Source organism: Brassica napus, chromosome A7, assembly GCF_020379485.1.
Source record: "Brassica napus cultivar Da-Ae chromosome A7, Da-Ae, whole genome shotgun sequence".
Taxonomy (NCBI): Eukaryota; Viridiplantae; Streptophyta; class Magnoliopsida; order Brassicales; family Brassicaceae; genus Brassica; species Brassica napus.
Genome location: NC_063440.1, coordinates 18,746,407 through 18,759,190, shown reverse-complemented (window position 1 = coordinate 18,759,190; position 12,784 = coordinate 18,746,407). Strand labels below are relative to the sequence as shown.

The 12,784-nt window shown below is 34.7% G+C and overlaps 3 protein-coding genes across 3 annotated transcripts; 2 read left to right on the top strand and 1 right to left on the bottom strand.

Moving 5' to 3' along the window:
- Positions 1–2,569: 2,569 nt before the first annotated feature.
- On the bottom strand, positions 2,570–3,362 carry BNAA07G19360D. The gene has a single exon (XM_013793063.3). It carries the CDS (start codon positions 3,067–3,069, stop codon positions 2,632–2,634), a length of 438 nt encoding a protein of 145 aa, XP_013648517.1. The 5' UTR covers positions 3,070–3,362; the 3' UTR covers positions 2,570–2,631.
- A 2,822-nt stretch (positions 3,363–6,184) lies between these two features.
- On the top strand, positions 6,185–7,198 carry LOC125576166 (glutathione S-transferase T3-like). The gene has a single exon (XM_048735572.1). The coding sequence runs from the start codon at positions 6,185–6,187 to the stop codon at positions 7,196–7,198; it is 1,014 nt and encodes a 337-aa protein (XP_048591529.1).
- A 252-nt stretch (positions 7,199–7,450) lies between these two features.
- On the top strand, positions 7,451–9,328 carry LOC125576227 (putative nuclease HARBI1). Its single transcript, XM_048735696.1, has one exon. The coding sequence runs from the start codon at positions 7,915–7,917 to the stop codon at positions 9,226–9,228; it is 1,314 nt and encodes a 437-aa protein (XP_048591653.1). The 5' UTR covers positions 7,451–7,914; the 3' UTR covers positions 9,229–9,328.
- Positions 9,329–12,784: the final 3,456 nt, after the last annotated feature.

Here is a 12,784-nt window from a genome sequence, read left to right as displayed (position 1 = left end):
TAACTAGACGTATTCAATTCTTATACCCTTAAATGGAGCAAACTAATAGTTTTGGCATTAGACTAGATATTAACTTACGTTGAATTGCTTTTTAATATATCCAGGAATTATGAACTTTTACTTGAAATAATTTGGTATATGTCCTTAAATTGAATTAACCTTACAGAAACTGAAATTCTCATTAAAATGTTGATGTGTTCTACTTCTGAATTCTCTGATGTGCATTGTTTACTTAAAAACTAAACCTAAATTATTTATTCATTGGTAGCGTATAGATACGAAGTACACTTGCTAACTAATTACCTGCTAAATACATTCCAACCAACAATGTTGTAATTCAATTGGAACAAGTAGTTAGAGATCATTTAGCATACAACTAATCTCTATGATAATTGTTTCCGTGCGAAAATATTTTAATTGCATTAATATCTTAAGAAACTAAAACTTTATAGTGCTTTGTTTATCAATGCGAGAAAGTGAAGATCTCCCGGATCAAGTGAACCCCATGATTTATGATTTATGACTCATGAGTGGTAGATAATAGGAACATTATTACTTTCCTGTGAACTATATAATACACATAGTCTCCTTAACAACCCGTAATTATCTTCTCCTTCTATGAATTTTTAATATTGTAGTTGGAAACATAAATATTAATACCAATATTATAGTTGATATGTCAATTCTGATAATGTTCCTATAAAACAACTATGTTCATTAGTAGAGACAAAGACGACTTAATATTGCACAAGTAAACTCAAATTTCACTATTGATTACAACGATGAATGGCTCATGTGTTATTGTATAGCTATAGTATATATATTTCAAGAGTTTAGCTGAAATTGGACTCAGATACAAGACAAATTGGTGTAATCTGAAACCAATGGTATTCTAACTTGATGTTAAATTCATATGAACGTTTTATAATCATTATTTTTTCATACGGTAGATCAATCTATTAGGGTTCTCTTGATAAAATTTCAGCATTAAAAAAAACATTTTGAGATTTTTGTTCAGTTTAGAACACTAAATTTTAAAAAATATTTTTATAAGGGTATAATCTTTCTATTGCGTTTTAGGCGCCACAAAACTACAGACCGACACTGTACGTATCAAATCCGCTTAACACTCGGGTCACTACTCACTACGATGGCTAAATTACTTACGGTCATGTGGGAATTTTCATTAAATGTTTAGATGCTATAAGTAATTAACCTAATTAAATGTTTAGGATTTAGCAATATTCTACATTTTATTGACGTCGAGGAGAAAATACAAGTAAATATACGTGTGTAGATGTTCGACTGTAACATCAAACCTAAGCTTATGTACTTTCGTACTTAAATCAAACAAACTTTTTATCATGCAACTATAGGTTTTCTTTTGTTTTTTTTAACGGTGAGTAATTTCATTCAAAGTAAAAGGCCAAAAGGAAAGCCAAAGCACAACGTGCAGTATTGGTGACCAAGCACCATGCAAAGACAAACGCAACAAAAGTTCAAAGCAAATCCAGTAGGGATAAAAAAAACAAGCAAACAAGGCGACAAGAACAGAGTTAACCACTAGAAGGTAAAAACCTAAGGTAGAGTGGATAGTAGTAGCAGGATGGAAACAGTGTCTAAGCCTCTCCTGCTATTGCTGAAGCCAAGTAGGTCCATTCCTTGCGACATAAGATTGGTATCGATGTTCCGAGGTCACACTCACTGCAAATTTTCAATGCAATAGAGTTTCTTGCAGGAAGAACATAGTCTAGATTCCAAACCGTTATTAGCTGTAACTTTGAGTTGATGATGCTTGAAATTTGAGAGGATTCATGAGCACATACCTGACCATCCCAACAATATAAGCAGCTTCGCGCATGAGTAAAGGAAGATTCAAAGATGATGTTATCAAGTCTTAAGGATTGCATACTTTCTACTGCGCCCATAAGATAGTACACAGTTCAGCCTCTTCTAATGATTGGACCGCTGCCCATAAGGTTTTCTTTTGTTACGTTACTATAAAAATCAATCTTTCGTTCTCCACGACTCCTACAGTTTTCCAAACCTTTAGGCCCATTGGAGGCTATTTGATACCCGGAAAGTAATGATGAAGTAGCTATATTAAACCTGTAGGCCCATTGTAGGCTTGAATTTTATGAAGCACCAACTAGTTAAGATTTGACTAAACATGGTGGTGGTCCATTTTCAGGGACCATTTTGGTCCAATAATTTCTATATGAATACTAATTACGTGCCTGCTTTCGTTCATAAATACGAGAATAACACTTCCGTTTAGCAAAAGTGGTCAACCAAACTTCCACGAAATAGTCAACTAATTATAGGAACCAATTTAATACGTATAAAGATTTACACACAAGGTATGCATGGTACAACATCGAATTTTTACACTATTCAGAAGCATAGATTCAACAAAACTTGATAAATAAATGTAAAACCCCGTTAAATAAACAGAACTGTTTGGCCCACAATCAACCATCTACTTATTTCTTTCTTTTTTTTTGTGTAATTTTGATACATATCAAAAGCAACTTTCCTATCAGCAATCTCGAAAAGTATATCAAACAAGTCAAGAATTTTGATTCTCTTTTATTATAAAAGATAACAGATATTTGTTTTCACTTTTTTTAATTACATAAGGACAGAAGAGACAGGAACAACCGCTGGTTCAGAAGGGAGCTTATTAGCTGTGTCGCGTTGCACGAGATTCCCCTGCGCCTGCGCCATCAGTATGGACTTGTAAATCTCCACAAGCACTTTCTCATCATACTCCTTCATCTGACGCTGCCCGAAACCGGATCCACCGTATCCAGAAGTTCCGATGGCCCGTGAGTTCGCCAACCGCATCATCATATTAACATAAGAATCGCGTAACCAAACCAGAAGCTTCTTGGGCGACGCCCTTCTAAGAATCCTCAGTTTTGGCATAATTTTGATCCTCCAAAAGCGTTTCTTCCGGGTCGGATCCATTTTGACCTGTTTTCCACTCCTTCGACCCGGCGTTGATGACCCATCAAGCTTCTCGTATCCTCTCCACCTCCGCCAGTACCTCTTCGTTTTTATCTCCATTACACAATACACCCTTTCTCTAGACCCTAATCTTTATGTAAATATATTTGCTCGTGTATTTGTGTTTCCAGAGAGAGAGAGAACGAATGAGGAATTTAAGAAAGAGATGAGATTTATAATACTAATGACTAGGAAGACCTAAATGCACAAGTGTGTATGAAGCAGCAGGCACGTGATTAGTTAAACGCATCTATGCGGTTATAATTTATAACTTATAAATATCAACGAATGCTCTGGGTAATGAATGAAGCAGCGTTATCGTTGATTGTTTTGGTCAACTAGCGTTGATTCCTTATTTTGTCAACTATCGGCGATTATTATCTTGAAGTAATGTTATCATATGCTCCTTGGGTTCTAACAAAAACCACATTAGACCATGATTATCGCAGGTCCTAAGTGGGGGTTTTAAACAAATTTTGTGATTTAATTAAATCAAAAGAAAAGAAAAAGAGAATTACCGATCCTTAACGGGGAGTTTTGGAAACCGATTTTTAGGGGAGTTTCATAACCACGTGTCAGCATCTCGTTTTTTTGTTTTTTTTTTTCTTTTTCTTTTGTCTCTTCCTTTCCTTTTCTCACGGTTTCTCGATCTCCGTCAGAGGAGAAGAATCCAAACCGACGACAGACGAGGACTGTGTCATCGACGTCTCCTCCGTCTTCTCCGTGTTCTTGTGTTCTCCGTCATCGACGTCTCCTCTGTCTCCTCAACTTTCTCGGTGCTCACCGCGTCTCCTCCATCTTCTCTCTCTACGCCGTCAGAAGAAGGATCAAAATCCACCACCAATTGACGAATCTCTCGGTACTGATGGCGTCTCCTCCGACCCTAAAGCTTGGTTTCAATTGACGATCTTCAGTTTGGAGATCAGCTTCTGGTAAGTATGTAACTTTCTCACCTTTATTGTCTGGATTAGTGTGCTTAATTGTTGCCCTTTGATTCATGTAGAAATAATGGTTGAGTAGTTTGACTGTATTTGTTACAATATCGACCCTAAAGCTTGGGTTCAAGTCAAATATGTTGACTGTGAATATTTACATTTGTTTGATATCTGGTTTGTTTTATTTTTTGCTTGTTTCCTCTGCTATTATATTTCTCAATTTGTTGACCCGTTCTGTTCTATGTGTGTATATTATTAAAACGCAATCAAATCTCTAGAAGTTGTCTGTATTAGTGATCTGAGGTGGAGGGATTGGTTCACCTGCATTATTGTATCGTGAAGCTTGTGGTGTGGTATGATTACAGACTTATCGATCATGATGTTGTTGAACTCAACAATGTGGATAGGCATTATTGTATCATGAAGCTTGTGGTGTGGTATCGGTTTATTAACTTAATTGGCAGATCCAAGAAAATTTGTGTAACCTTTTATTATGTTACTCGGTTTACACAACATCTTCATCTTCCAACACCATGTATGTTTCAAGTTTCATAATGTATGTTTCAAGTTTATGTAATCTGTTCTGTGTGAAATGTGAGACAAATAAACTTAAGTTTATGCAAAGCAAGAGAAGTCACGAGTTTCTGTTGTTGTATAATGCTTGTTTTTGTGTTCTCTGTCTCATGTTCTTGTCTTGGTATTTCAGGTCCAAAAGAGTGGCATTGAGGTTTTCTTCAAAGAATGGCATTGACATTGGCATGTGGACGATCAAGTAAGGTTTCTTGTTTATGTTTCTTCTTCTTGAGTAGGTGATCTTCCTCAATTCTTCTAAAAAATTTAAATTTTTTTTAAGAACTCTTAATTAAGAAACTCCCATTAAACCACTCAAAATTAAAGTTTTTTAACTAGAGTTCTTAAGTCCACTTAAGTATATTTATATAATTAAATAATCATTAAGAAACCCAATTGGGTTTCATGGGATAATCATGCTCTTACCACATTAATTATTTAGACTTATAAGCGCAATGGCGTTTAGCGGGAGTGGATTGCTACTGCAATAATGGCGATGTGTGAGAGGGGGGGGGACGACACTTCCATGGGCCCATGTGACAACCTCTCCATCAACTAAGAGCAGGTCCAATGGTGTATCTAAGAGAAATTTAGGATATGGTTCTAGCTAATTAAATGCCCAAAATTAAATCAAAAAGAGAAAAATTAGGTAGATATAGTTCTAAATTTAGATGTTTTGGAACCACATCTATGCTAATACGTGTCATTGTCTGATTTTTTTTTTTTTTTTTTTTAAACTCAATTGTTCTCTCTCTCTCTCTTTCTGATTTCGCGGAAAAATCTCTCTCTCTTTGCTCTATGAACTTCGGCGATTTCACCAAAACTCTTTGTCTCTCTCGATCTGTTGAACCCGGGATTACAGAGAATCCCTTCGTATTTAAACCCTCCGAGGAGCTCTCCGGCAGCCATGTACGGCGGAGGTGCGTTTCTCCTTCAAACAACGAATTCGCCGGACCCTCTGGTTTCTCCGACGAGAAGAAATCTCACCATGTTCCCCTCCCATCGCTCTCTAACGATCAGGTGAACAGATCGGTATATGGATCGGTGTGTGGATCGGGTTCTGTTTCAAGCGTTAGCTCGTCTGGATCGGGGTGAAGATCATGTGATCATCTAATTGGAGTCAGGTTTCTAGGTTCGATTCAGGTGATCATCTAATTGGAATTTTGATTAGTTGGCTTAGTTTTTAGATGACAAGAGTTGGATATGTTCTGGTAGATTGGGCGTTTTGTATATATTGATAATAACGATTTGTGATCATTGTAGTCTATATATATATATATATATTACCGTTTCATATATTAAAAGTTTTCACACTTGTTTTGTGTTTGAGGAAACGCATGAGGTCTACAAGAAACAGCAGATGGGAGAGCTAGCATTTCTGACGATTATAACTTAAAGTAATGTCTGAAGCAACTAAATCAGGTTTGTTTCAGATCACACCTTATCTTCTGGTAGTTAGCATTCATTTACGGTCTTGGTAGTTAGCTTTAATTTACTTAAGTGATCAATGCTTGGTAGAGTCTAGTTTCTTGGTAGTTAGCTTTAATTAGGACTGTCTTATCAAATTAAGTAACCTAATGTGATCAATGCTTGGTTGTTCTTCGATTAGGTAAGTCTTTATTGCTAACACCACCCAATTGAAACACTTAAACACACTCACCCGGTTATAAATGAAAGCAATAGAGGCTCGTCCTTCTTCATCTCTTTCTCTCCATTACTTCACTCTCTCCTTCTCCTTTCTCAACCAGAAAGCAGTAATGGATTCTCCAAATCCATTTACTCAGTCTTCCGGGTTCCTGGATCTTTTAACTAGCCAACAGTGTGATCCTGTCTCACAAAACGTAGCTTTTGGATCTTCAGAAGTTCCTTTTTTAAGTTCCCAGTTCACTAATGATCCAACTGAAGCTGAAGAGACAACTGAAGACAGAAGAGGCAGAAAGAAGTGGTCACGGAAGGAAGATGTGGTGCTCATAAGTGCTTGGCTTAACACAAGCAAAGATCCGGTCACCGGGAATGAGCAAAAGGCTGGCTCCTTTTGGAAAAGAGTCGGAGCTTACTTCAACGCAAGCCCTCAGCTTGTTGGTATGGCAGATAGAGAGGTTGGCAACTGTAAGCAAAGGTGGTCCAAGATCAGTGACCAAGTCTCCAAGTTTGTTGGCTCCTTACGTGCTGCAACAAGTCAGCAGTCAAGCGGGCAGAATGACAATGATGTAATGAAGCTTGCTAATGAAATCTATCATCATGATTACCGTGCCAAGTTCACACTGGAGCATTGCTGGAGGGAGCTAAAATATGAACAGAAGTGGCTGGCAACTTTCGGGACTGATAACAGCAAGTCAAAAAGAAGGAAGTTTGAAGATGGTTCTCAAGCTTATGTCCAGTCAAAGTCGAGCCATGTAGATGAAGAAGAGGCTCGTCCTGAAGGTGTGAAGAAGGCAAAGTCGAGGTTGAAGGCGCAACTGAGTGCCAAACAGATGGAAGCTACCAGCAGCAACACTGTGGAGAAGTTGCAAGGTCTGTTGGAGATAAGGAAGCATGATCATGAACTGAAGAAGCAAGACTTTGAAATGAAGGACAAGCTTAATAAGCAACATATGTTGGAGGCTCTCCTTGCTAACAAAGAGCATCTTAGTGAGACTGAAGTGGCTTTGAAGAACAAACTAATAATTGATATGTTATCTTAAGTGATAGAGTCAGTCTTTGGTTTCAGTCTTTGGTGTTAGTTTGTTGAGTCAGTTTGTTTATGTATTTGTTTTTGGTGTCAGTTTGTTTCTGTTTTTGTTTTTGGAGTCAGTTTGTTTCTGTTGCTATCTAATCTAATCTTATGGGCTTTCTCTTATTAGATCGCATGGCAGCTACAAGTTACCTCTCCAAGGACTGTTCTAAGTTTCCATGGCTCACAAGTCACCGTTTCTCTCTGCAACATTAGACAGAAAAAAAAGAAAGATAATAAACTTTTGTTACAATCAAATAGAGTAGGAGATATTTTAGGATAATCCAATTGTAAACTTGCGGTCCAAGAATTTTGTTACAATAATAAACTTTGTTACAATAATCAAATAGAGTAGGAGATATTTTGTAAACTTACTTTAGAATTGTATTCCAATTAATTTGGCACCACAAATTGTAAACTTTTTAAATTTCCATATTCTATCTAGCATTTTCATTATACTCCATTCCATATTCTAGCATTTTGTAAACTTTTTAGAATTGTATTCCATTTTATTATGCACCACCAATTTCTATAGTATACACGTCAAGTTTTGTCTATATATTTCACATTGCATAGCACAAAGTTTATTACAAACCTGATAATTCTCTCTATATCATCTTCTTCTTCTACTCTTTACTAAGAATTCCCTATATCATCTTCTTCTTCTTATACTCTTTACTAAGAAAAATGGCATCTTCTTCCTATGATATTTTTGAGGAAACAATCGAAGAAACGTTCGATTCAGCATTGAATGAAAGTATGGAACAAGCTTTCAATGAAGAATTCGAAAATCTAACCGTTCGTCAACAAGCAACAAAGTCAAAGAAAAAACGAGCCTATATTGACAGAGATCGTGAAGACGGTCACAACTGCCTATGGAATGATTATTTTTGTGAAAATGCAACATATCCTAATCAGATATTTCGACGCCGGTTTAGAATGAACAAATCCTTGTTCATGCATATTGTTACTCGACTCGCCGATGAAGTTCCATTCATTCAACGAAGAAGAGATGCTACCGGAAGGTTCGGTCTCTCTGGACTACAGAAGGCCACGGCAGCAATTCGTATGATGGCATATGGTTGTGCGGCTGATGCGGTTGACGAATACCTCCGTCTTGGTGAAAGTACTGCAATTTCATGCTTAGAAAATTTTGTCGAAGCAATCATAACTTTGTTCGGAAATGAATATCTCAGAAAACCGACACCACAAGATCTCCAACGACTACTCGATATTGGAGAGATTCGCGGATTTCCTGGGATGATAGGAAGCATCGACTGTATGCATTGGGAGTGGAAGAATTGTCCAACCGCTTGGAAAGGACAATATACACGTGGATCTGGAAAACCTTCAATCGTTTTAGAGGCAGTTGCTTCACAAGATCTTTGGATATGGCACGCATTTTTTGGACCTCCAGGTACCTCAAACGATATCAATGTTCTTGACAAGTCACCGGTTTTTGATGATATATTACAAGGTCGAGCTCCAAAAGTGAATTTCTTTGTCAACGGACACGAGTATCATTTGGCTTACTATCTGACCGATGGTATTTATCCGAACTGGTCAACTTTTATCCAATCTATTTCACTTTCCCAAACTCCAAAGGCATCCTTATTTGCTACGGTACAAGAATCTGTCCGTAAAGATGTCGATCGTGCTTTTGGAGTCTTGCAAGCTCGATTTGCCATTGTTAGAAACCCAGCTCTTATTTGGGATAAGGCAAAAATCGGCAAGATTATGAGAGCATGTATCATATTGCACAATATGATAGTGGAAGACGAACGAGATCGGCACACTCAATTTGATCTATCACAATTCGCACAACCGGAATCAAACCGAAGTTCACATGTAGATTTCGGGTATTCTACAGATATGCCTTCAAATACGTCCAATTTGATGGCAATTCGAACTCGACTACGTGACCGCAACATACATGAACAATTGAAAAATGATTTGGTTGAGCATATATGGCGTAAATTTGGTACGCAAAATGAATATTAATCGTTTAGTTTTATTTATGTTTTCTCAATTTATGTTATATGTTTTTATGTCAAGTTAATTTCCATTTTATGTAATTCAATAATTATAAGTTTTTTAAGTATACCTTCTGATGCAAGTAATCTATTATTACAAATTTTCCAATTTTTGAAATTTAGAACCTTTCATAGGTTCTACCATTGGAGAGGTTGAAATTAAACAAGTATCTAAAATGTTTAATTTGATTAATTTTACTTAAAAAAATTATTTAGAACTCTAATGAAGGATCTATTGTTGGAGCTGCTCTAATTACTACGTCGATGTAGAGGCTTATTGTAATACACGCGTGTATATATGTTACTATGTAATGTAATGTAGAGTATTATTTTTTTTTTTGAAAATAAATGTAGAGTATTATTTGCAAGCAGAATTTTCTAAATTCTTATGTTTGTTCGTTTTCCATAAGTTAAAGTATTTTAAGTGCAAGTAATCAATTGTAGCATGTTTTATATGGCGCTACATAACATCAGTACATTAACTTAACAAAAAAAATATCAGTACATTAATATTGTTATTGTGGGAAACATTTGCCTTATAAAAATAAACGTACAAAGCCAACAATATTGACCTAGCTGTGATTTCATCAATCCAAATATTCCCTCGTTGTGCGAATCACCTCACGTGGAAACTTCTCATATACACGCATGTGCACACGTAAGCATGCAATATTGTGTGTAAAACCACTGTATAAGAGCGTGATTAATAGGAGTTTTTATCGGAATATAAAAACATATCTTTTAACTTTTAATTAAAAACGCTAAGAATTTCTTAGCATTTTGAGTTAAAAATAAAGAGTTAAGAAACATGTTTTTATATTCCGCTAAGAACTTCATTCTAATGGCATGATTAACCTCGGTCACCGGTCTTTTAGTCGGGATTTTTATTTATGATTTGACACGTTTTTGTTTTTGTTTTCAGCTAAGAGACGGTTCTTATATCTCTTATTTAAGAAACGGTTCTTAATTTTTCTTAGTTAAAAACTAAGAAAAGGTAAGAACCGTCTCTTAGCCGAAATGAGAACCCCAGTTAAGAGACTGGGGTTAACGATGGTTAAGAACTCCCATTAATCATGCTCTTATATTATACCGCTAACAAAAACGTGTCAAAACTTTAAGAGCCGTTCTTATCGTTTTTAGTTAAAAGTTATGAGTTAAAAAACAGGTTCTTATATTCCGCTAAAAACTCCATCCTAAGGGCATGATTAACCCTGGTCTCTTAGCTGGGGTTCTTAATTTATGATTTGACACGTTTTTGTTTTTTTGTTTTTTTAAAACACTTTTTAGTTAAGAGACGACTCTTATATCTCTTATTTAAGAGACTGTTCTTAATTTTTTTTAGTTAAAATCTAAGAAAAGCTAAGAACCGTCTCTTAGCCGAAACTGAGAACTCCATTTAAGAGACTCGGGTTAATGATGGTTAAGAACTCTCATTAATCATGCTCTTATATTATACCGCTAATAAAAACATATCAAATCTTTAAGAGCCGGTTCTAATCGTTTTTAGTTAAAAGTTAAGAGTTAAGAAACAAGTTTTTATATTCCGCTAAGAACTCCATCCTAAAGGCATGATTAACCTGGTCTCTTAGCCGGAGTTCTTAACTTATGATTTGACATATTTTTTTTTGTTTTTTTTAATACTTTTCGGTTAAGAGACGGCTCTTATATCTTTTAATAGACGGTTCTTAATTGTTCTTAGTTAAAATTTAAGAAAAGTTAAAAACTGTATTTTAGCCGAAACTAAGAACTCGAATTAAGAGTTTGGGTTAATGATGGTTAAGAACTCCCATGATTATATATCATCTTACTTAAGCCCAATAACTACTTAGATTGCTCTGGCCTATTAAGTTACATACGAGCATGTATGTGGCCCATTAAGTTACATTCGATCCTTACGTTTAGAGACGAAGCACCTTCTACGCACGATCATAGCTTAGCACGTGAAGCCATGTCTTTTCTTTTTTCACCTAAACAGCCTTACCTATTTACTTTTGTCCCGCTAATTTTTTTTTATTTATTTTATTAATCAGGTATTATCTTATTTCAATAAATATATAGATGTATAGAAGTGATGATATTTTTATGTACATGTAGATCTGAACGACAAAAAATGCCCAGAGAAATTTCTACATCTCTAAAAACAAAAATATTCTGAAAAATTACAACTATATATATTTGTGAATAATCTTTTTGTCAAACATGTTTTCATTAATACTTCTAACTGGTTAGAAGGATAAAGGCAACATTACTTATGATTCGATCCAAAAAAAACATTACTTATGACAAATAAACTATTTTAATCTTAACATCCTTAGCTAGAAGTACATGAGCAAGGTTAAATTCAAATATGTGAAAACTTGAAATCATGAACTGATTCGACATAAATACACGATCATGGCATTTTTCTCATTTCATTTATGGAGATCAGAGCATCTTTTTGAAATTCAAATAGAGTTGGTCATCCCTTTCTTATTAATGAAGAAACATTTTGAAAATATAACCTTAAAAGTGTAAATTATTTACAGGGATGCCATCCTTATGTGGCAGCACCATATTCACTCTCAGCCTATATAATTAAGGGTTTTTAGTAATTAAACCCCTCAACTAAAGATGAATCGTAAAAAAAACCCTTAACTAAAAATCCAGTGAAATAAACCCTCAACTTTAGTTCCGTTAATATATGTTACCCTCCGTCTAAAAAACCGTGACGGAGGGTAACAAATGTTAACGGTTTATAAGTTGAGGGTTTATTTCACTGGATTTTTAGTTGAGGGTTTTTTTTACGATTCATCTTTAGTTGAGGGGTTTTATCACTAAAAGTCATTAAATATTATTAAATTATTTATTATCATTTATACATTGTTTTAAGATTTATAAGCCTTTAAAACTAATTTATAAATTTTAATACATTAATATATTTGTATATTAATTTATACATCTTAAATTAATAATTTTTAAAACTACTTACAACTTATTATAACTTTGAAATATTAAATTATTTGATATTTGGCAATAGTGATATAAAAAAATTTGTGTGTTTATATCGTCATTGTCAAATATGAAATAATTTATAGTTTCTAAGTTATATTAAGTCTTAAGTAATGTCGAGATAATTCATCCATGAAGTCAATCTTTCTATTTAGAGTATGACGCACTTTTTCCTATTTTCATGATTTCTGTCATCCGATTCATACTTCTCCCCCTCCAAAATAATGCATGATTATTTTTATTCTCATTGATTTCTGAATAACTACATTATATTTTTATTTTCTTGATCAATAATATATTTGAAACATAAAGTAATACAATAAATCAAGAACAATATAGGAAAATAGGAAAGTATGAGCCTGATGACGAAAATAATGAAAATAAGAAAAAGTATGTCATACTCCAAATAGAAAGATTGACTTCATGGATGAATTATCCTCAACACTACTTAAGACTTAATATAACTTAAAAACTTTCAATTATTTGATATTTGAAAATGACGATATAAACACACAATTTTTTTTATATCACTATTG

Excerpts from the sequence above, each read along its gene's own strand:
- BNAA07G19360D (XM_013793063.3), bottom strand. The coding sequence starts at position 3,069 with ATGGAGATAAAAACGAAGAGGTACTGGCGGAGGTGGAGAGGATACGAG.
- LOC125576166 (XM_048735572.1), top strand. The coding sequence starts at position 6,185 with ATGAAAGCAATAGAGGCTCGTCCTTCTTCATCTCTTTCTCTCCATTAC.
- LOC125576227 (XM_048735696.1), top strand. The coding sequence starts at position 7,915 with ATGGCATCTTCTTCCTATGATATTTTTGAGGAAACAATCGAAGAAACG.